This window comes from Zootoca vivipara, chromosome 6 (genome assembly GCF_965207765.1).
Source record: "Zootoca vivipara chromosome 6, rZooViv2.hap1.1, whole genome shotgun sequence".
NCBI lineage: Eukaryota > Metazoa > Chordata > Lepidosauria > Squamata > Lacertidae > Zootoca > Zootoca vivipara.
In genome coordinates this window covers 80,064,616-80,087,235 of record NC_142589.1, presented here as the reverse complement: position 1 = coordinate 80,087,235, position 22,620 = coordinate 80,064,616, and the positions used below count along the sequence as shown (strand labels likewise).

General features: G+C 48.5%; 1 protein-coding gene across 2 annotated transcripts; it reads right to left on the bottom strand.

Moving 5' to 3' along the window:
- Positions 1 to 1,908: 1,908 nt before the first annotated feature.
- LOC132592283 (cytochrome P450 2G1-like) lies at positions 1,909 to 16,267 on the bottom strand. Of its 2 annotated transcripts, XM_088672812.1 has the most exons (9): positions 16,063 to 16,267; positions 12,636 to 12,798; positions 9,925 to 10,074; positions 9,618 to 9,778; positions 8,946 to 9,122; positions 8,653 to 8,794; positions 5,512 to 5,699; positions 3,630 to 3,771; positions 1,909 to 2,469 (listed from the first exon to the last, which is right to left on the bottom strand). In XM_088672812.1, the coding sequence occupies exons 1-9, from the start codon at positions 16,240 to 16,242 to the stop codon at positions 2,282 to 2,284; spliced, it is 1,491 nt and encodes a 496-aa protein (XP_088528938.1). In that variant the 5' UTR covers positions 16,243 to 16,267; the 3' UTR covers positions 1,909 to 2,281. The 2 variants fall into 2 exon arrangements, with proteins under 2 accessions (XP_088528938.1, XP_088528939.1); XM_088672813.1 differs by lacking the exons at positions 1,909 to 2,469; positions 3,630 to 3,771 and adding an exon at positions 3,868 to 3,930.
- Between the last annotated feature and the right edge of the window lie 6,353 nt (positions 16,268 to 22,620).

The window sequence follows — 22,620 nt, the reverse complement described above, 5'->3', positions numbered from 1 at the left end:
AAATATCTTCACAGAAGCATACAAAAAGCTTGGCCTGTCGCTCGACATCCCAAAAACCAAAGTGGTGCACCAAGTACAAAATAACTCCTCTGCAGCACCACAAATCCAACTCAATGGTGTATCATTGGAAAATGTCGATCACTTCACCTACCTAGGCATTTACCTTTCCACAAGGGTCAACATTGATGCCGAAATCCAGCATCTCCTGAGCTCTCCGAGTGCGGCTTTCTCCCAATTGAAGTGCAGAGTGTTTGAGGACCAGGACATTCGCAGGGAAACCAAAATGCTTGTTTACAAAGCTATTGTGTTGTTGTTGTTTAGTCGTTCAAGTCGTGTCCGACCCTTCGTGACCCCATGGACCATAGCACGCCAGGCACTCCTGTCTTGCACTGCCTCCCGCAGTTTGGTCAAACTCATGTTTGTAGCTTCGAGAACACTGTCCAACCATCTTGTCCTCTGTCGTCCCCTTCTCCTAGTGCCCTCCATCTTTTCCCAACATCAGGGTCTTTTCCAAGGATTCTTCTCTTCTCATGAGGTGGCCAAAGCTATTGTACTACCAACCTTACTGTATACTTGTGAAACATGGACCACTTACAAATGCCATCTCCAACTTCTAGAAACATTCCATCAACGGTGTCTCCGAAAAATCTTACACATCACTTGGGAAGACAGTCAAACTAATACCAGTGTACTGGAAGAAGCAAAGATCACCAGTGTCAAAGCGATGATTCTTCAACATCAATTTTGTTGGACTGGTCATGTTGTGTGGATGCCTGATGATCGTCTTCCAAAGCAACTACTCTATTCCGAACTTAAAAATGGAAAGTGCAATGCTGGTGGTCAACAAAAGAGGTTTAAAGACTGTCTCAAGGCAAATCTTTAAAAATGTTGTATAAACACCAACAACTGGGCAACACTGGCCTGCGAGTGCTCCAGTTGGAGAACAGCCTTTACCAAAGGTGTCATGGACTTTGGAGACACTCAAACTGAGGACGCAAAGGAGAAACGTGCTAAGAGGAAGGCACGCTTGGCAAATCCACACCGTGATCAACTCCCACCCGGGAACCAATGTCCCCACTGTGGAAGGACGTGTGGATCCAGAATTGGCCTCCACAGTCACTTACAGACCGTGTTTATGGAAGACAATCTAACTCGGCTATGAGTGATCACAGAAGAAGAGGAAGAAGAAGAGGAAGAAGAGGAGGAAGAGGAAGAGGAAGAGGAAGAGGAAGAGGAAGAGGAAGAGGAAGAGGAAGAGGAAGAGGAAGAGGAAGAGGAAGAGGAAGAGGAAGAGGAAGAAGAAGAAGAAGAAGAAGAAGAAGAAGAAGAAGAAGAAGAAGAAGAAGAAGAAGAAGAAGAAGAAGAAGAAGAAGAGGGTGTGTATCCCCCACTTTCTTAATTTGGAGTCCCCCCAAAAAACAGGGGCGTCGTATACATGGGGGGTGTTATACACAGAAAAATATAGTACATGGCAGCATAGGCCATTGGCTGGGCGGTGCCTTGAATGAATAAACTTTTCTGAAATTGTGATACATAGAGCCTTCTGAAAGTGAATGTGAAGGGGAAAGTCTGGTGTATTTCTCCATCCTTGAGCAATGGTCAACCTATCAACAGCCAACAACTCTAGAAAAAGGGTTTTACACACTAGTTCTGCATTGTAAGCTTTGAAAATTTATGATAAACAGAACCAGACATCAAGATTCACTGGTGTGCAACTTGTCTCCAAAACATAATTATTTCTGATGATACCAATGTAGATACATTGCCAAAGGAATTGGTCTAATATATGATCTTGGCAGCCTGAAAAGTCATTACAAAATCTTACACTGGGCGCTTGGCAATGCTCACTCTGGAATATAGCGATAATGAAGAAAACTGAATCATTTGAGAGTTTGATAAGGCTCTTCATATGATTTGGCATTCCTTTATTACATATACAAAGGAAGCCTCTTTTTCAAGACAACCCTTCTCCCCAGCCTGGCAGATCTGGAACTAGCCTTGAAAGTCAATCTTTCTTGCTTGGACTTTGTTATGTTAACCCATGTGCCTCTCTTAAAGTTCTGTTTTGGTAATAATTATTGGTAATAGTTATTGGTTTTCATATAGTTACTGTATATCTGTGCAGTGCTTTTTTTCCTAGAAAAAAAGGTGAGTTGGGTGCTTCCTCCTCCTCCTTGCACGGGCAGGCCTTCAAATAGAGGACTTTCCTACATGGCCAATCAGCTGTGGTACTGAGAGAGAAACCGAGATCTTCTTGCGCCCCAACACAGGAAGAGAGAGATCAGTGTTGGCGCTGGGACACGGACAGCTGGTATTTGGGGGGCACCTTCCCAACGCCCACGGACGCAGGTGCGAGGCTGATCTGGCTGGGGGGCACAGGGGAGTGGAGGGTGAAGGCCTGCAGGATGGTGGTGAAGAAGAGGAACAGCTCCATGCGGGCCAGCCCTCCGCCGATACACATGCGCTTCCCTGCCAAGAGAGAAATGCAAAATCTGTCGGGCAGGTGGAAGAAGCCCTCTGACGAAACCCACCCTCAAATTCATTCCCCCGTGAAAGAAGTTTCTGTTCTTCCGCCTCGTTCTTGGGGCACTTTAGGAATTTCCTTTAGAAACAAGTATTAATTAAGAAATGGACGGTGGTATTTTTTATTTCATCTTTAACATCTATGGATTATTTGTGTTATACAGTTTTATTTTTTTTATTTTTTAAATAATTTTTATTAATTTTACAGATTACAAAAAAGATATATATAAGAAAGACGCTTACATAGACAAATTTTCCACCTTCTTTCCACCCCCCTCCCACGGGCCCTCCCCTGCCACAGGAGAATCCCATGCAGGCGGACAGTTGAAGATGGTCCATTTTGTGATTGAGTTTATGTCCCCCCATCCCCCATCCCCCCAGAGTCCCCTCCTGTGTTATACAGTTTTAAAACCAATAAAGCATTTTTTTTATTTTAAAAAATAGAAATTCGGTGGGTGCAAGATTCAATGGGAACAATTATTCATAGGTACGTTGATCAATAGCTAATGATGTATAGGCAGTAAAAGAAAGTGTTAAGTGGCTGATAGGTGAAAGGATGCGCTGGAAGAGTCACGGTTGAAACAGTGCCCCTTCCATGAGAGGTCCAGAGGGTGGCAACATGGGAACGGGCCCTTTCTGTAGTGACTCCCCGTTTCTGGGATGCTCTCCACAAGGGAGGCTCACTTGGTGCCTTCGTTATAAATCTTTAGGTGCCAGGCAAAAATGTTCCCCTTTGACCTCTAACTATCTGTGGCCCCTTGCATTGGGTGGGGTGCTTGTAATGTATTCTTTTAATGGGGTGTGCACCAACAGGTTGATAAGTGGTCAAACCAGCCCCTCTCCCATGCTGTCCTTGGCAGGTATAATGCAGGAGAGCCTTGCAGGATCAGGCCCCCCTAGCCCTGCATCCTGTTCTCCCAGCGGCCCCCAGATACCTGTGAGAAGCCAAGACAGGCAGGAGCCAAGCAGAGGTTCCTTTCTCTGACCCTCCAGAGAAGGATGGCCCAAAGATGAATCTCATAGGAGATAGACCACCCATCAACCCCACTCCCCACTCCCCTCCTATTGGAATGGAAGGAGCCCCCTTCCATCCCCCCCCAACGTACCTGCTGAGAAAGGCATGAACGCCTCCACTTTCTTGAAGCAGCCTTGGCTATCCAGGAATCTCCCCGGGTCAAACTCTTGAGGGTTGGAGTGCTGCTCCGGGTCATAGTGAACGCTGCTCAGCAAAGGATAGATGTAGGTGCCCTGCGAGAATAGTGTGTGTGTATATAAACATAAGAAGTGTGTGGCTGCTGGATCAGGCCAAAGGGGGCCCCCTGCTCCAGAATCCTGTTCTCACAGTGGCCAAATACCCCTTTAGGAGCCATAGTGAAGGCTGCTCAGCAAAGGATAGATGTAGGTGCCCTGGGAGAACCGTATAGTTCTTTATCTCCTTGGGTGTTATGTACTGAGCTGAATCCTAGAACAATAGGATCCAGAATGCAGCAGTCTGATTGGTCTGCAGGAGCAGCCAATCAGGCTGCTGGCAGAAGTGAATCCACAACCTGATTGGCCTGCAGGAGCAGCCAATCAGGCTGCTGGCAGAAGTGAATCCACAACCTGATTGGCCTGCAGAAGCAGCCAATCAGGCTGCTGGCAGAACTGAATCCGCAACCTGATTAGCCTACAGGTGCAGCCCTGAAGTAGTCAATCACGCAAGGCCCATTGTGTAAATAATGTATATAAGCAGGCGTTTTGGGGAAAGAGCCATTCTTCTTCTTCAGTTGCTACTACAAGACAAATAAAGAGCATGAAATTCACTCTCGACTCTGAGTACTGTATATTTCAAGGGGGTTCATCAAGGCAGGTGCCACTACTGAGAAGGCCCTCTGCCTGGTTCCCTGTAACCTCACTTCTCGCAGTGAAGGAATTGCCAGAAGGCCCTCAGCGCTGGGCCTCAGTGTCCGGGCTGGAGGATGGGGGTGGAGACGCTCCTTCAGGTATATGGGACCGAGACCATTTAGGGCTTTAAAGGTCAGCACCAACACTTTGAACTGTGCTCGGAAACGTACTGGGAGCCAGTGAAGATCCTTTAGGACTCTTATTATATGTTCTTGGCAGCCTTTCTCAGTCTCCAGTCTAGCTGTCGCATTCTGGATTAGTGTAGTTTCCGAGTCACCTTCAAAGTTAGCCCCTCACAGACCTCATTCCACTAATTCATTGCAGGTGGTTGGACCAGATGACCCTTTGGGTCCCTTCCAGCTCTTTAATTCTATGAATATTGGCCTGTCTAGAGAAACCCAGTGTTGATTTTGAAGAGATTCTGTTTCAAAATCTCCCCTGCGCTTTTACATCATTTAGTATACCTGAAGGAGCGTCTCCACCCCCATCGTTCTGCCCGGACACTGAGGTCCAGCGCCGAGGGTCTTCTGGCGGTTCCCTCGCTACGAGAAGCCAAGTTACAGGGAACCAGGCAGAGGGCCTTCTCAGTAGTGGCACCCACCCTGTGGAATGCCCTCCCACCAGAGGTCAAAGAGAACAATTTCCAGACCTTTAGAAGGCATCTCAAGGCAGCCCTGTTTAGGGAAGCTTTTAATGTTTGATTTCTGTATTTAAATGTTTTGTTGGAAGCCGCCCAGAGTGGCTGGGGGAACCCGGTCAGATGGGCGGGGTATAAATAATAAATTATTATTATTATTATTATTATTATTATTATTATTATTATTATTATCATAGTAGTATTAAAAAGATCCAGATGGACAAGCAGCCTGGCAGACAGATAAGACAGTTTCCTGGGAGCTTTGAAATATACCCATTTCACAGGTGGAGAACTGACTCCTGAGGATGAATGCCTTTCCAATGCAAGCCCATGTGTGACATGGGATGCACTAAACTCAAATCCTGCCCCCACCCCTGACCCAGGAGTCTCAGACCAGTTGCATGGAGGGCCCAAAGGCTGGATCCTGACCCCTCCATCCTTGCTGAGGGGCCTGCTGGGAATCTTACCTTGGGGATGACATAGCCCCTGAAGTGGATGTCTTTCATGGCAATGCGGGGAAGATTCATGGGCAGGATATCGCTGAATCTCTGGATCTCGTGTATTACAGCCTCCATGTAAGGCATTTTGTTCCTGTCCTCAGCGGCTGGGATCCGGTCCCTCCCAATCACTCGATCGATTTCCTCGTGGAGTTTTTCTTGGGGAAAAGAGAACAATTTCTGTTTTACAGGGAGTTGAGCAAGATGACTTTTTCAGTCCCTTACTGTTAGGGGAAGGGAATACAGAGATCCCCCTCCCATCATCAAGAGCAGCTCCTCAAATAGCAGCAATGCCAGCAGGGAGGGGGAGGGGTCCAGTGAGGAAGGAGGAAGAGGGATGCAGGGCTCCGGCAACACAGAAGAGCCCCTGCTACACATGAGGGAGGAAGAAAGAGAAGGAAAACATGGAGCGCAGACCCTTTTTTCCTCCGGTTCCGGAATTACGCAGGAGAAGGCGGGGAAGAGGGTTTGCTGTCCCGAGACTCTTATGCTGGAAGAAGACGAGGGGCGCGCCATTCCCGGATTCTGCCTCGGACTAAGCAGACATGTTCTACACACCCATTCAACTGTAAATAGGCTACACTAAATAAAACTGTCTAAAGACAAGAATGTGGAGCGTCGTTACTCTAGAGTAGTCGCAACAACAGCCTTTGACACTTACAATCAAGATAGCACCTTGCCTTTCTCTCTTGACGCCCTCTCACCGGGACTTTTTTGGGGATGGAGAGAGGACAAGACGGAGGGGCCATGGCCACAAATCCCTCTTGTCTGGGAACTGTGTGTAACTTTTTTCTAGATGATGTTACTCTCGCCAGGACAGAACTACATGTCCCGTTAATCTCACATCTTGACTACTACAGTCACTTCTATTTGGGGCTTCCCTTGAGGATGGAAATTGCCTGTTTATTTATCTTACTGCTTGCATAGCTCACATTTCTCTCCAAGAAGATCAAGGTGATGTACATGGTCCCCACAGCCCTTGGTGGGGAAGAGTGTGCTCAAGTCTGGGCTGTTGCTTTCCATCATCAATGGATTCAAACTACAAGAAAGAAGATTCCACCTAAACATTAGGAAAAACTTCCTGACAGTAAGAGCTGTTCGGCAGTGGAATTTGCTGCCAAGGAGTGTGGTGGAGTCTCCTTCTTTGGAGGTCTTCAAACGGAGGCTTGACAGCCATCTGTCAGGAATGCTTTGATGGTGTTTCCTGCTTGGCAGGCGGTTGGACTGGATGGCCCTTGTGGTCTCTTCCAACTCTATGATTCTATGATCAGCTTGATATCTATCGAGAGACAATGGAGTGTGCCTCCAGGGGTGAAGTCAAACAGCTGTGTTAGGAGCACCAAAGTGACCTCCCCAGGGCGCAAGCCTGGGCAGTGTGTATGGAGGTCCTGGGCTGCCCAGATGACAAGAGCCCCTCTCTTGGTCTCCCCGATCTGGTCCAAAGGAAAGCAGAGAAAGACGTTTGGCACCAGCTGGGCTGCAGGAGTTTCAGGAAGGAGGCGTACAAGGCGCCACCCAACCATCTTAGGGACCTCACTCCTGATTTGTGTAGGGCAGGAATGTCCAGCTTCAAGTAGGCTGTGAGCTACTATCCAGTATCAAAAACTGGCAGTGATCTACCAGGCTCTCCCATTGTCATTCTCCAGCAAGCGTTCCCTTCTCCCACCCATCTGAAGACATTTCAATCTATGAAAACAAACAAACAGATCTTTATTTCACAGATACAGTAGTTATGTTTGGATATCTCTTAGTGTTTTTAAGTGTCAGGAATAACGTACACCTGGACACAGCAGAGTTCGCGCAGGTTTTCTGGAAGCTTCTGGCGGTAGCGTAATGACTAGACGTCTGGACGCAGAATAACTATATACAGTATTTATTGGACAATTAGTATCCAGAATTACTATGTACAAACTTCAGAACACAAAAGAAATAAAACAAACTCCTTTCCTCTCTGTCTCTCTCACACACACACAACCACCTGTTACAAAAACCACAGTCTTTTTCTTCTCTTAACATCACACAATCCTTATCTTTTAGGAGCTTCTTATCCAATCAGAGAGTAGTTGCTACGGCTCCTGAGAGAGAGCAGATATTGGCTTTCTGCCCAGAGTTAATTGTCTGAAGAGAGAAGCTGATCTTTTGCACGTATGCACTTTGCAAAAACCCGAACAATATCATCATGACAGATTCAAATAGTTACTAGATGGACAAGTAACTAAACAAGTGAGAAAAGTCAAACTATATTTTTATATTAGTTTACACAGATCTGAGGAGCCAGTTGGAGCTCGTTGGGCTTTTCTCTCTCTCTCTCTCTCCCTCCCTCAACCAGCCCTTTCTCTCTGAGGAGCCAGTTGGAGCATGTAGAGCTTCTCTCTCTCTCTCTCTCTCTCTCTCTCTCTCTCTCTCTCTCTCTCTCTCTCTCTCTCTCTCTCTCTCTACTGGTCGATTGCGATCGACGTGTTGGACCTGCCTGCTGTAGGGTTTACATCCTAGCCTTTTCTTCTCCCAAATATATCCCACATGGCAGCAGAGGTTTATGCTCAGAGTCTTCCTTCTCCTAGGTGGGCTCCCTTCCCATGTGGACAAGCCCCATCTGCCCCTTAGTTCCCTCTGAAGCACATGCAGAAACTGCCTGCTTGACCATTGAACCCACTTTTGATCTTGTCTGCTCTTGCTGCCAGAGCCTGTCATCACTTGCAGGGGAAGCCGCTAACTCACCGAGGGTTTGAGACCCATAGGCTACCCTCACTTGGCATAGCCAGCCAATCAAAGTCATACTACCCTGAACACACCCAATCTTGGCTGATCTTGGAAGCTAAGCAGGGTCAGGCCTGGTTAGTTTTTGGATGGGAGACCATTTGGAGACCCCAGATGCCATAGGCTTTTCCTCTTTGGGGCGTATGGAGTGATATGGGCGTGGTAGTACCTCTGGTTGGGGACACTTCCTACTCCTTCTGGGGTACTTTGCCCACCTCTGGTCCCAACACTCTTCTCTCACCTGTGGCTCCCAGAAGCTGCCAGCATGCAACAGTGGACACACCCTGGGAACAGCATGGTCTGTAGCTCTAGAAGTTCAGGTGATTCTCATAGGTTTCCTCCTTCCACCCTCACCTTGAATATGTGGATACTTCAGCAGGATCAGGAATCCATATCTCAGGGTGGTGCCAATCGTCTCAGTCCCAGCGAAGAACAAGTTGAAGGTGGTCACGACCAAATTCTCCATGCAAAATTCAGAAGCCGGGTTATTCTTTTCCTGCCAAGAGATCGAGGTCAGCTGTGATGCCTGCGTTGCACTAGATGACACTTGGGGTCCCTTCCAATCCCATAATTCTCTGAAACCTGAAGACAGCACATTTTTAGGGGGGAGGGCGCGGATGATGGAGACGAGGAAGTTCATTCCTTACCTGATCCATCTTAACTAAGAAGCAATCGGTGAAGTTCTGGGGCTCACAGGGATCCAGCGAGGCCTGCAGTATCTTGACCCTCTCCTCTATGAAGCGCATGATCTCCTGGGAACATCTGCTGCCTTTGTGGTGGGATCCGGGGATCTTCTCCATGATCTCCGGGAAGATATTGTACAGCTGCGGAGGAAGAAGATGGGGAGCAATGGAAGGAAACATTGGACTCTATGGAGGGACCTATTTGACTAAAAGATGTTAATTGAATCAAACTTCCAAACTCTTCTCGAGAGACAGCGAAATGATTAAAGAGACCTTAACAGAGAAGCCAAACCATTGCTTTTGTTTTCTTTTGTTGTTTATGGCTTGTTTGTTGCCGTATATGCGTGTTTCAAATTGTTATAATGCAAAATGATGAATTAAAAATCAATGATGGTGATGATGGAATTCACAGGGGAATACTGCGATTGTCTAATAAATAGTCTTTATTTGCAAAGGGAAACTTTGCATGCGTTAATGCTTTGCTACCTCCTTGGAACTGGGCTTTTATCTTTGATCTTTTGCCCTTCCATGCTGTGACACTTTATGGTTGAAATTTTTGATTCTTTGCTTTTTAAAAATGATAGTGATAATAATTAAGGTGTAGAGATATTGGAGGGGTTCTCCATCTGCCCTCACCTGAGACTGGGGCAGGCTGTCCGCACGGAACCGTTCTGTGATCAGCTCGCTCAAGGTGATGAATTTCACATCGTCGTACTGGAACCTATTCCCAAAGACGATGGAGCAGATGACATTGGAGGTGGCTCGGCTGATGACGGTGGTGGGGTCAAAGGGTGTCCCTAGTGGGGAGAGACAGAAGGCAGGAGGAGGGAAGGAAGGGTCTGTCTTTGACAAGAGCACACAATGGCTACGCTTGTGGACAAAGCACCACAGAGTCTTCTAGAGGCGACCAATCCTTTAATTATGAATTTCTCCAGACGCCTACCTTGCAACTTACGGAACTCCTCTGCCAGGCACTGAGCCTCCTCCTGGATCCGCTCCTCAATGGACTGTTTCCCCATCCCGAAATTCCTCAAGGTGGTGAGGCTGAACCTGCGGAGCTGCCTCCACCGATCGCCATTGGCAAAGGTCACTCCTGGCCAAGCAATACAGTATTATGATTATTGTTATATTTTTAATGTATATCCCCCCTTCTTTCCTGACAATTTGCAGAGAAAATAGGAACAGGTGGAGCGGGACAATAATTTAAAAAAACACCAATTAAACATTAGTATAATGTATTCTATTAAAAACATACATAGAATTACAATAACAACACCACAGCACCAGCTCTTTCCTTGAAAGAACTCAGTTCCCAAAGGTCTGTTGGAATAATAATAATAATAATAATAATAATAATAATAATAATAATTTATTATTTATACCCCGCCCATCTGGCCGGGTCTCCCCAGCCACTCTTGGCGGCTTCCAACAGAAAAATAAAACACAATAATCTATTAAACATTAAAAGCCTCCCTGAACAGGGCTGCCTTCAGATGTCTTCTAAAAGTCTGGTAGTTGTTTTCCTCTTTGACATCTGCTGGGTGGGCGTTCCACAGGGCAGGCGCCACCACCGAGAAGGCCCTCTGCCTAGTTCCCTGCAACTTGGCTTCTTGCAACGAGGGAACTGCCAGAAGGCCCTCGGTGCTGGACCTCAGTGTCCGGGCAGAATGATGGAGGTGGAGACGCTCCTTCAGGTATACTGGTTCTCACTTGCCAGACAGCAAGAAGCAAGGCAATCTAGCTTCACTTGGAAGGGAGTTCAAAGTTCCAATGAGAGGAGGAGAATGAGAAGGGGTGGGGGCATACCAGCACTGGGTTGGAGACCAAAAAACACTATTGAGCTGTTAAATATATAAGCTAGTGGTTTCCAAACTTTTAATAAAATATATTCAGGGGGGGAGCGGGAGAGAGAGAGAAAGAGAGAGAATAATAATAATTTTTCAGTACAGATAAACCTTGGCAGATTCATGTGTTATGGTTCCCAGAGACATCTACCACAACCTCCCATTTCCTGACCTCAGATTGCTGCAAAAATTTCTCCTAACCTTTCTGCTGCTGAGATAAACAATACCCTCCGCAACCACTGTTTGTGTGCAAGTCGAATTTTGCCAAGTACATTGCTTTCAAGAAAAAATCAGGGTGGGTAAAATCAGACTTTGCCAATCAGGTGACCTCCAGCTGTTTGGGGGATGAGAGCTTCCATCTCTCCCAGCAGCATCTGGCCCATTTGGCTGACGAGGGGGCGAAAAAGTCAATTCAGTTTGCATTTACAAGATGTGCGAAGAACTGAAACGCAGCTGCGAATCCATGCGTCTCTGAATTTTGCAACGCAGTTCTTCAGCCAAGTAAAGTGTCACAAAAATAAAGCAGGCATAAGAATTGAGCGGATTGAGCAGACAGGACCACGAGTGGGACCGATGGTCAAGAAGGCGGTTTCTGCATGTGCTGTAGAGGGAAGTGAGGGGCAGGTGGGCCTCGTCCACCTGGGAAGGGGGTGCATCAAGGAGAAGGAAAACTCTGATCCTCAAACTCTGCTGCCTTGAGGGATATCTTTGGAAGAAGAAAAAGCTAAAGGAGTAAGCCCACTACACCAGGCATCCCCAAACTGCAGCCCTCCAGATGTTTTGGCCTACAAATCCCATGATCCCTAGCTAACAGGACCAGTGGTCAGGGATGATGGGAATTGTAGTCCAAAACACCTGGAGGGCCGTAGTTTGGGGGTGCCTGCCCTACACAAATGCGGAGTTGCTAAGATGGTTGGATGGTGCCAAACATCTTGCTCTCCTTTCCTTTGGACCCCATCAATGGGACCAAGAGGGGGGGCTTGTCGTCTGGGCAGCCCAGGACTCCCATATACACTGCCCAGGCTTGTGCCCCGGGGTGGTCACTTTGGTGCTGCTAACACAATGGTTTGACTTCACCCCAGAGGCACACTCCATTGTCTCTCGAGACAGACAGGTGCCAATATCTAAACGTGAATTGCCCACCCTTTACCCTAAGGTCCCAGGGTAGGGGGGTGGGGTTGCAACATTAAAGCACAATGTTAAAAACAGCTTGCGGCAACTTGCAGTCACAGAAATAAGGTGGGTAAAATGTGTTTTGTTTTGGGGAAATTGCTTTGCAATGTTGTACATATTAAGAAAAACGAGCATGTTAGGAGAATCTTGCACTCAAATGTGGATGAATAATAACCAATGTGGCTAATGTGGAGAACGGAAATTAAGACTGGGGAAGATGAGAAACTGATAGAAAGCAAAACTGACAGATCATAGAATTGTAGAGTTGGAAGGGAGCCCAAGGCTCATCTGGTCCAACCCCTTGCAATGTAAGAATCCCAACTAAAGCATCGAAAACATCCAACCTCTGCTTGAAAACCTTCAAGGAAGGAGAGTTCACAACCTCTGGGGGGAGACTGTTCCACTGTCTAACAGCTTTCCCCATCAGACAGTTCTTCCTAATGTTTAGTCAGAATCTCCTTTCTTGTAACTTGAAGCCATGGGTTCAAGTCCTATCCGCCCATCCCTAGCTGGTGCTGATGGGAATTGTAGTCCAAACCAGGTTGGCATTCTACCCTCCAACATGTCAGATGAGTGCTAGAAAGATGGGCTGAGCTGCGCCCCAAGCCCCCTTTCCCCACAGGGATGGACCTCTCACCGTGCTCATTGAAATCCTTGGAGAAGGACGGTATCTGCCCTCTCACGTTGAAGTCCTCTGCCTGGTCCACCAGGGCCTCCTTCACCACCTTGTAGCCGCTCAAGACCACGACTCGCCGCAGCCCCAGGTAGACGGTGAAGACCGAGCCGTAGGCCTCACTCAGCTGCCGGGAGAAGAGCCTCAGGTTGGCCCAGGGGTGGACAGGTGAGGCGATATGTGGATAGGAAGGGAGCCCAGTGAGGAGGGAAGTGCCTAAAGAAATATGAGGCCTGGGGAGGGAAGGGCCAGCTGGAAGATTCAGGGCAGATGGAAGACATATTTGGGGTCAAGAGTTAAACTATGGAACTTGCTTCCACAGGAGGAAGTGATGGCCACCAACATGGCTGTACCCAGGATCAAAACTGGGGGGGCAGGCAAGCCACGGGGCCTGGCCACGCCCCCCAGCCACCCGATTGGCTGGCTGGAGATGACGTGGCCGGGATCCCCCCAGGAGATTCCCCCCCCTGAAGGGTGAGCATCCCGGCTGGGGCGGCGGAAGGCGGAGCCTCAACGGGGCGGCAGGGCCCGCCGGAGCGACCGCAAGGAAGGCGGGACTAACCGCGGGACGCAACTGGGGCCGGAGCTGTCCACCTCCCAGGCCGCAAACAGGTTCATGGGCAGCGGGCCGCCCGGCGCCGCCACACTGCCCGGGGGGCTGCCCGGATGCCCGCACGCTTTGGCCGCCATCGCTGGGTCCTGGTGGAGGGGACGGGACGAGCTGCTCGCCTTCTCCGGCCGTGATGGCCCTTCAGCTCCTGTAGCCTCTCAGCGCCGGCACAGCCGGCGTGGACCAGGACGCCCGTGACCGGCCGCGGGGGGAGGGGCGCCGGGAGGGTGACGTCACAAGAGAGGCCCCCCCACGTCCTGCCCCCTCCGAGACGGGAGGGAGGGAGGCAGATGGCGGCGCTTTTTCCGCCGCAGTGCCAGAGGAGCAGCGGGACTGCTGCTGCTGTGTAAAAAAACAGCGGCTGTTTTTTTGCGCCGAGCTGTTTTACACCTTTTTTTTTTCCTTTTTGGCTTCTAGGGGGGGCAGCTGCCCCCTCCTGCCCCCCCCAGCTACGCCCATGGCCACCAACTTGGATGGCTTTAAAAGACAACTTCAGAGAGGAGTGGGCTCTCGTTGGCTACTGGCCAGGATGGCTCTGCTCTGCCTTCACAGCTGGAGGCAGCAAGGCTTCCAGATCCTAGACGCTGGAAACCACAGGAGGAGAGAGGGCTCTTGTGCTTGGATCCCGCTTGCAGGTTTCCCATTAGGGCATCTGACTGACCGCTGTGAGAAGAGGATGCTGGACTAGATGGGACGTTGGCCTGATCCAGCAGGCTTTACTGACCCTTATCTCCCATATCTGACCTTGTCCCATTAATGTGTGATGTGGAATTGCTGTTAGGCTCATCATTAGTCAGGCCAATTTCACCCGTGCAAGAGTGTGCCATGACCACAAGACAGACTATTAAAGTGAAAAGTGCAAGGAGGGTTCTGAAACATAGAGCAAAAACATGGATTAATTATAAGCTGCTCTCTGACTGTAATAATTTATTCATTCATTCATTCATGGATTAATTTGTATTTCATGGACTGTGATTTAATGAGAGATGGAGAAGTGTCAGAAGGTGCTTGGTTAGAGGAGGAACAGCTCAGGTGACATATATTTGCCTATTGTCCTAATGGAAATGCTCTCCCAATCTCTTTGGCCTCTGTCCTGCTATGGAATAAAGTCTGACTGAGTGAGCCTCCATACCTCAACCCCCAAGTTAACTGCTCGCTGTATCTCCCTTTGGTTAAGCAAAATACACATAGAGTGATAAGCATGCAGAATGGCCAGTTTTTAGTCCTTTTCACACTCGGATGGCCAAGGTAAGAAATGGGCTGGAGCTCTGGGGGAAAGACGGGAATCGCTTGTCTCAATGCCCCTCCCTTCCCTACAAGGAGGCATTAGCCAAGACCCCAGACTTTCCAGGAGCTAGGAAGCTCTTCTGACTCCAACAGTACACCACTAAACCCAGCACTCTCCAGGACTCAGCACACTTCTGCTTTGCTATAAAGACAGGTATACTTTCCTCCCCTGCCCCTACTGCTAGAGTGGGTTTATGGCAAAATGGCCGTGCCCACGTTTCTGTAGGCTTTTAAAAATAGGGAAGCTTTCACTCTTCAGATCATCATAAGAGTTTCTGTCTGCTTAAACTGTTGCCTGAAGCAGCAATGTTTGTTTGTTTGATTGTTTGATTGTTTGATTGTTTGATTGTTTGATTGTTTGATTGTTTGATTGTTTGATTGTTTGATTGTTTGATTGTTTGATTGTCTGCCACACATCTGACTGGGTTGCCCCAGCCACTCTAGGTGGCTTCCAAAAAATTTAAAACATTAAACACAGCAAGACATCAAACATTAAAAACTTCCCTATACAGGGCTGCCTTCAGATGTCTTCTAAAAGTCATGTAGTTGTTTATTTCCTTGACATCTGACGGGAGGGCATTCCACAGGGTAGGCGCCACCACTGAGAAGGCCCTCTGCCTGGTTCCCTGTAACCTCACTTTTGGCAGGGAGGGAACTGCCAGAAGGCCCTCGGAGGAGGACCTCATTGTTCCGGGGCTGGACGATGCGGGTGGGGACGCTCCTTCAGGTATACATATTGTGTCACTTCTATTTCATTTAATATAATAGCTTTCTTTATTCCTTTAGTTATTCTTTATTATATGTGTGTATATGAACATGCATGAGTGCTGGCTGCGCACATGTGAGTTCAGGTGCACACTTGAAATATCAGGTTCTGGGGAACTGTTATGAGGAGGGCTATTGCCTTCATGCTCTGACTGTGGGCTTCGCAGAGGCACCTGGCTGGACGGATCCAGCAGCCTCTTCTGATACTCTTGCATTCCTACAGAGATAAGTCCCAACTGCATACCTTCCAAGGGTCCCTATTTTCAAAGGACGTCCCTGATTTAGAGATGCCGTCCCGGTTTCTGATTTGATCCCGGAATGTCCCCCTTTTCCTTAGGATGTCCCTATTTTCATTGGAGAAATGTTGGAGGCTATCCGAGTTATCTGACCCCCCCCAAGCTATCTGAAGGGATAGGGAAGTTTTTTTAAAAAAATGTTTCGTTTTATTATGTTTTTTAAAATATGTTGGAAGCTTCCCACAGTGCCTGGGGCAATCCAGTAAGATGTGTGGGGTGTAAATAGCAAAATTATCATCATGGAAAGGGGCGTCCCTGTTTTCATCGGAGAAATGTCGGGGGGTTATGCAACTGCAGGGCTGCTTACACCCTTCCCATGCCCACCAGCCAAACTTGCAGGCTTGGCTGTCTTCCCAGGCACCAGGGAGGAGAATTAAGTCTACCCTCAGGGCTTCATTGGAGGAGGAGAGCAGGGAGGGCAAAGGAGACTCACCTTCTCCAGGGATTTGAGCATGTTATTTAGGTCCAGTTGGAGAAAATTCCCCAGGATGGGGAGCGGAGTGGGTCCGGGGGGCAGACGGGCCTTGCCGCCTTTGCCCTTCCATGCCAAGCCCAGGAAGAGGACGCCACAGACGCAAAGGAGCAGGAAGAGAGACCCAGAAAGCAGCTCCATGGAGGACCCTGGCCAAGAGATGCCCCCTCTGGGCTATGGGGAGGCGCTGAGAGCCACATCTGGACTTATAAGGGCGGCTGGGGAACACCCAACTTTCCACTTTGGTTATCCAGTAACTCCCGGTCCTCCGACCCATTTCCAAGCCAGCTGGGGGGACTCTGCCATTTCCAATCAGGAAGTTAATTTGCTAATTTATCAAGGGCCACATAATGGGCGTTTCACTGCAAATATTGGGCAGGGCACAAGAAGACGGATTAGAGAGAGGTTTGTTAAGGTTGGGGCTGGAATGGTATTTTTCTTTTCTGTTTTTACTGCTATGATATACATGGTTCTGTCTTGCCATATAATTGTTGCAGGGGCATCCAATAAATTGTTGGAGGGGTTTCCCCCACCTGCGTTTCCAAGCTCACATCCGCACCATACTTCTAAAGTGCTATGATTCTACTTTAAACGGCCACGGCTTCCCCCAGAGAAACCTGGGAAGTGTAGTTTGTTTCAGTGTGCTGAGAGGGGTTTGGGGACCCTCCCTATTCGCATCCAGGGGCGTAGCCAGGATCAAAACTAGGGGGGGGGGCAAGCCATGGTCGTTCAGGGGCGGGGCCAAGGCACGGAAGGGGAGGGGCCACAAAGTGGGCGTGGCTAAAGGGCCAGCGGGCCTGATGACATCGTGGCGGTGGCAGCAGCGGCCACCTTGTGCTTCTGGGGCTGGTAGCATTGGCGGCTACCCTGCTTGGCTGGAGAGGACGGGAGGGTCGGGCAGGCGAGAGGGGGTGGCAGGGTGGGCGAGGGCGAGGCAAGACACGGCCGCAGCCACGATGGCTCCGAGGCGTTGCTGCATATCAGCATAATATTTCAACTATGGTTCAAGCCCCACCTTAGGAAAAAAATCCTGCATTGCAGCGGGTTGGACTAGATGACCCTTGTGGTCCCTTCCGACTACAATTCTACGATTCTATTGATATATTACCATACCATATGCATCGTTCTGCTTTCTTGAATTGTCCTACTCCTAGGCATAGCAGCCAACTCCTAGAGGCCTAGGTGCCTCTCCCCCCCCCAATTACTGGTAAATACCGTATTTGAAAGAGTCATCCCCCCATGTTGATGGGCTTTCTATGTGGGGCTTATCTGCCCCCCCCCCGAATTTTATTAAGGATGGAAGAGGGAGGGAAGGAAGGAAGAAATAGAGAGAGGGATAACTCATATTTGTGGGTGCCTCTGGGTGACGCTGTGATGCTGGAACTCTGCATGTACAGGAGCCTTGTAAGCAGCTTTCTCTCTGCTTGATTTACAGCAGGCACGTCCAACAGGTAGATTGTGATCTACCAGTAGATCACTGAATGTCTGTGGTAGATCACTGGTAGGTCACTGGCACCCCTAAAAAAAGCTCACCCAAAATTTTCCTCCTCCCTCAAAAAAGTTGAACTATGACCTGAAGCCCTAAACAAAAATGGGCCTCCCTCCCTCCTAAAAGAAGCTCAACAAGTTTGACCTAAACCCAAAAAAACAGGGCTTCCCTTCCTTTTAAAAAAACTCAACAGCTTTGACCTGAACCCCCCAAAAGGGGGTAGATCACCCCCAGTTTTAAACTCTGAGTAGATCAGAGTCTCTTGGGAGGTGGCCACCCCTGATTTACAGTATACAGATGCAGGAGGAGGGGCAGACTGGAACACCAATGTTTTTTATAAACATCACTGTGTCTGTCAAAGCTACAGCCCCCCCCCTTTCTTATTCACTTCTTTTTAGCCTTGCAGAGCCACCTTAGTCAAATTGAATCCTCTGAGTCTGCACCCTCATTAAATCGCCAATAGAACTCTTAATGCTCCTGAATGCTCATTAACAATTCCCACTTAAGAACAATAGGGTGAAATGGTCAGCTATCGAATCTTGCCTGGGGGTATATGCTCCATTGTCTTAACTGCTTAACTACTGGTAGCCACTTTGCTTTATTTATTTGATGTGTTTTTGTTACTGCTGTGCCCCCCCCCCAGCAAGCGGAGACTTAGCTGCTCTTGCTAAAGCAAAGCCCTTTCCACTTCAGTTTTTGGAGGGGAAAAGTGCTGGTTATGGTCTGTAAAATACATTAATTTTTTTGCTTCTAGGGGGGGCAGCTGCCCCCTCCTGCCCCCCCTGCCTACGCCCATGTTCGCATCCCAGAGCTACAGTTCCCTGAGAAGAGGAACTCTGTTTATTTCCTACAAATTCCTGTTTGTTTGCTGTGTCACATAGTGGTTAGAGTGTCAGACTAGAACCTGGGAAAGACCAGGGTTCAAATCCCCACACACACCTTGGCCGTGAAGCTCATTTCGGTGCCCCTGAGCTAGGCACTCACTCTCAGACTAACCTAACTCACAAGGTTGTTGTTGTTGGAGATTAAATAGGGAGGGAAATAACTATGTACTCTACTTTTTTAAAAAATTACTATTGTTATTGAAAGAATTTCAATTATGGGGGGGAGTGTTACAAAGGAAAAAAAGAGGGGAAGTGAGGGAGGGGAAAGAGAGAGAGAGAGAGAGAAGACAATGTAATATGCTCCACCTTGAGCTCCTTGGGGGAAAAGAGAGAATAAATATGTTATACGAAAAAACCTGCTCCTTTATCCCTTATGGCGTATCCAAGAGCCGTATAGAGTTCTTATGTATGTTCTCTATCAGTAGGAGAAAATAACAGAGGCCAGCCCGAGAACATTGGGAACCAAAACAGCTAGTAAGCATGATCTTTATTAAACTGTTGCAACAGGGTGCTCAAACCTCCCCACGCAGGAGGGAGGAGGAACCCAGAAGGATGGTGTGCAAGCTCTTATATAGACTTTTGAAATTGCCTAACCTGTAGCTCAAGGCCACCCCTCAATACATCCTACATGCATCACAGAAGCGGCAGTCTACAGCAGAATCCTGTCTGGCAAGAAACCTCTTAATAGGTTTACTTGGTCAGCCTGGCCATTCTTTTGTGATAATAAATACTTAATTCCTGAATCCAGGTCACAGGCTCACCCTCTTCATACCCAAATGTGCCCTTCAGGCAAGATTTGTGAACACAGAGACAATGGGTAGGCTTTTCCCATTTCCATCCAAACTGCAGAGGAATATTTGAGGTCACTGGGAGTGTCAAAATGGCTTTAGGACTGTTTTCATGTACTGTTTCAGACATGTGGTTTATATATTTATGGATGTGTTTGCCTGGTACATTTATGAACATTTATTTTATATCTTAGACCTTAAAATTCTCATAACAAAATACCTTGCCCATGTTCTAAGCAAAAGGACAGGAGCCTCGTGAGAGTGACGAAACTGAGTGTCTTGTTTCTTTCCATAATCCTGAGTTTATCTTTGGCATATATAGTCTATTGTATAGGTCCAATCCAGTCTTTGTAGCAGAGGCTATAATTAAAGTTTGCTAGAAACACAAGATTAGTGTGCTGACCGTTATGTTAAGCATTTGAAGGTCAGGAAGCTCTATCAATGCTTTCCAGGCAGGACTTAGAAAGGCAGAACTGAGAGAGACTCCAGGGCAAACCCACCTTGAGAAATCTGAACCAGCCTCTCCCCAAATAGTGGCCTTGCTCCTTGGCCACAAACAGACCAAGATAAAGCAACACTAGCTGTGTCAAGGACTGGGAGAAGCCAGGGGGGATTCCCTAGTCATCACTGACTTAGGACAGGCATCCCCAAACTGTGGCCCTCCAGATGTTTTGGCCTACAACTCCCATGATCCCTAGCTAACAGGACCAGTGGTCGGGGAAGATGGGAATTGTAGTCCAAAACATCTGGAGGGCCGAAGTTTGGAGATGCCTGACTTAGGACCTCAGGCAGGAGTTACCAGATGCACAGATATAGAAAGGGCAACCCCTGACCTGGCAGCAGTGCAGGTGAAAAGGATCTAATCTGAACATGAGTCAGCAGTGCAATGCAATAGCAAAAGAAACTGATGCACTTCCAGGCTGCATCAACAGACGCCTAGTGTCTCAATCACATCCCCTCCAACCAGTGGCGGAGTAAGCCACTGTGTCACCCGGGGCGGCAAATTGCCGTGCCCGGGGGGGGGCGGAGTGTCGCTACGTAATGACGCATGCATCGCTACGTAACAAAGCTGCACATGCATACAACTTAGAGGGGGATCGCACCCGGCCCCACAACTTCAAAACGGAGCCTAAACGGAGCCTCCAGCCTCCTGGTAGAAAGTCTCGCTCTGCGCGGCAGAGGGAGAGTGAGGCAATTTCGCTCGCATCAAGGCTTAAGTCCTCGATGGTGGCGGCAGTGGCGGTAGCGGTGGCAGCGGCCGTCGGAGGTGGTCAGCCCCGTCCAGCCCCGTTCAGCCTGCTGCCCCCCGCCCAGCCTGCCGCCCGCCCGGGGCGGCACGCCCCCACCGCCCCCATCTTAATACGCCACTCTTAGAATTTTGAAGTGTCAGGCATAGCTCTAGTGGCTTTAGCCCAAACGTAGCAGAGTTTTCCTGCACAGCGCAGAAGCTAGTTGAGGTGGAAATGACTAGTCGGCTAGACGCAGGATAACTATTTGCAGGATTTATTAAAAGAAAATAAAACCAGCAGAGTTTCTGGATGCAAAGCAAAATAAATCCTTACTCTCTCTTTCTCTCTCTCCAACCATACGCAGCACTCCTACTCCTAACACCCACAAGAAACAACTGTGCTAGCATTCCTAGATAACAGAGTTCAGTGCTGGTCATTAACCAATGAGAGAGTTGTTGCCAGGCCAGGCAGACCTTGGCTTTCTGCCAAGAGTAAATTGACACTACCTTGAGTTAATTGTGTGAAGCAATAATCTGTAAGTTTCCCATGAGAACCAATGATCAGAAACCGAACAGCCACTGCCTCCAACATGTTGACTCTGGAAACCAGGACACACATCTTCCTGGCCTGAGTGAGTCACATGACCCACATGAGATCATGGTGCCCAAGAATGGGGTGTTTCCAGTTTAATCAGGGCGGTTGACAGGTATGCCATCAAAGGAAGCACCACTCTCTTAGGCCTTGGTCAGACCTAGGGTTGCCATGCTTCATAAAGTGAAAACACAAAAAGCTGTTGAGCTTTTTTTTGGCAAAGCTGTTGAGCTTCTTTCCCCAAAAAAAATCTCAAGAAAGACAGGCACTGCTTGCAACTGCTGTGTTTCGGCTACAGTATGTCTGGGAAATGGCAACCCCATCAGACCACATCTGGAGTCCTGTGTCCAGTTCTGAGCGCCACAATTTAAGAAAGATGTTGACAAGCTGGAACGTGTGCAGAGGAAGGTGACCAAGATGATCAAAGGGTCTGGAAACCAAACCTTATGAGGAACGGTTGAAGCAATTGGGTACGTTCAGCCTAAAAAAGAGGAGACTGAGAGGGGATAGGATAGCCATCTTCAAATATCTGAAGGCCTGTGACTCTACAAGGAGGCTCACCTGCTGTCTTCCTTACATATCTTTAGGCGCCAGGCAAATACATTCCTCTGCTTATAGACCAGGCATCCCCAAACTGTGGCCCTCCAGATGTTTTGGCCTACAACTCCCATGATCCCTAGGTAACAGGACCAGTGGTCAGGGATGATGGGGATTGTAGTCCAAAACATCTGGAGGGCCGAAGTTTGGGGATGCCTGTTCTAGACCTTTGGCTAATTAAACAATCTATGGCCTTTTAAACTGGAGGTAGTGTCGCTTGTTATTATGCTATGTGTTTTTGTGTTTTTAAATTGTAACTTCCCTGTGAGCCTCAGATGAATGGTGGTATAGGAAGGAAGGAAGGAAGGAAGGAAGGAAGGAAGGAAGGAAGGAAGGAAGGAAGGAAGGAAGGAAGGAAGGAAGGAAGGAAGGAAGGAAGGAAGGAAGGAAGGAAGGAAGGAAGGAAGGAAGGAAGGAAGGAAGGAAGGAAGACAACGGAACCAGCTCATTTTCTGCTGCTCAAGAGGGGACAACCTGAACCAATGGACTCAAATGACAAGAAAATAGATTCTGCCTAAGCATCAGGAAGAACTTTCTGACAGTAAGTGCTCTTTGGCAGTGGAGTGGACTCTGTGTCATGAACTGGCCAGAAGCAGAGAAGTGGTGGGAGGCACCAGTTGGGGAGCCCCCAAAGGAATAAGTCTCCTTTGTCCAGGGATTGGTGGTGGGATGATGATGAGTGGCCAGAGGGAGTAGAGGGGGCAGACTGGGGGCAGGAGGTGTTGGAAGCAACAGGTTTTGTGAGCATTAAGAGGCTGTGGCAGAGGGCAGTCCAGACTCAGAGGCAGGAGAGGAGAGGAGCCAGGAGAGGAGGGGGAGGGGGAGGAGGAAGAGGAGAGTTTGGATTTGATATCCTGCCTTTCACTCCCTTTAAAGAGTCTCAAAGCGGCTCACATTCTCCTTTCCCTTCCTCCCCCACAACAAACACTCTGTGAGGTGAG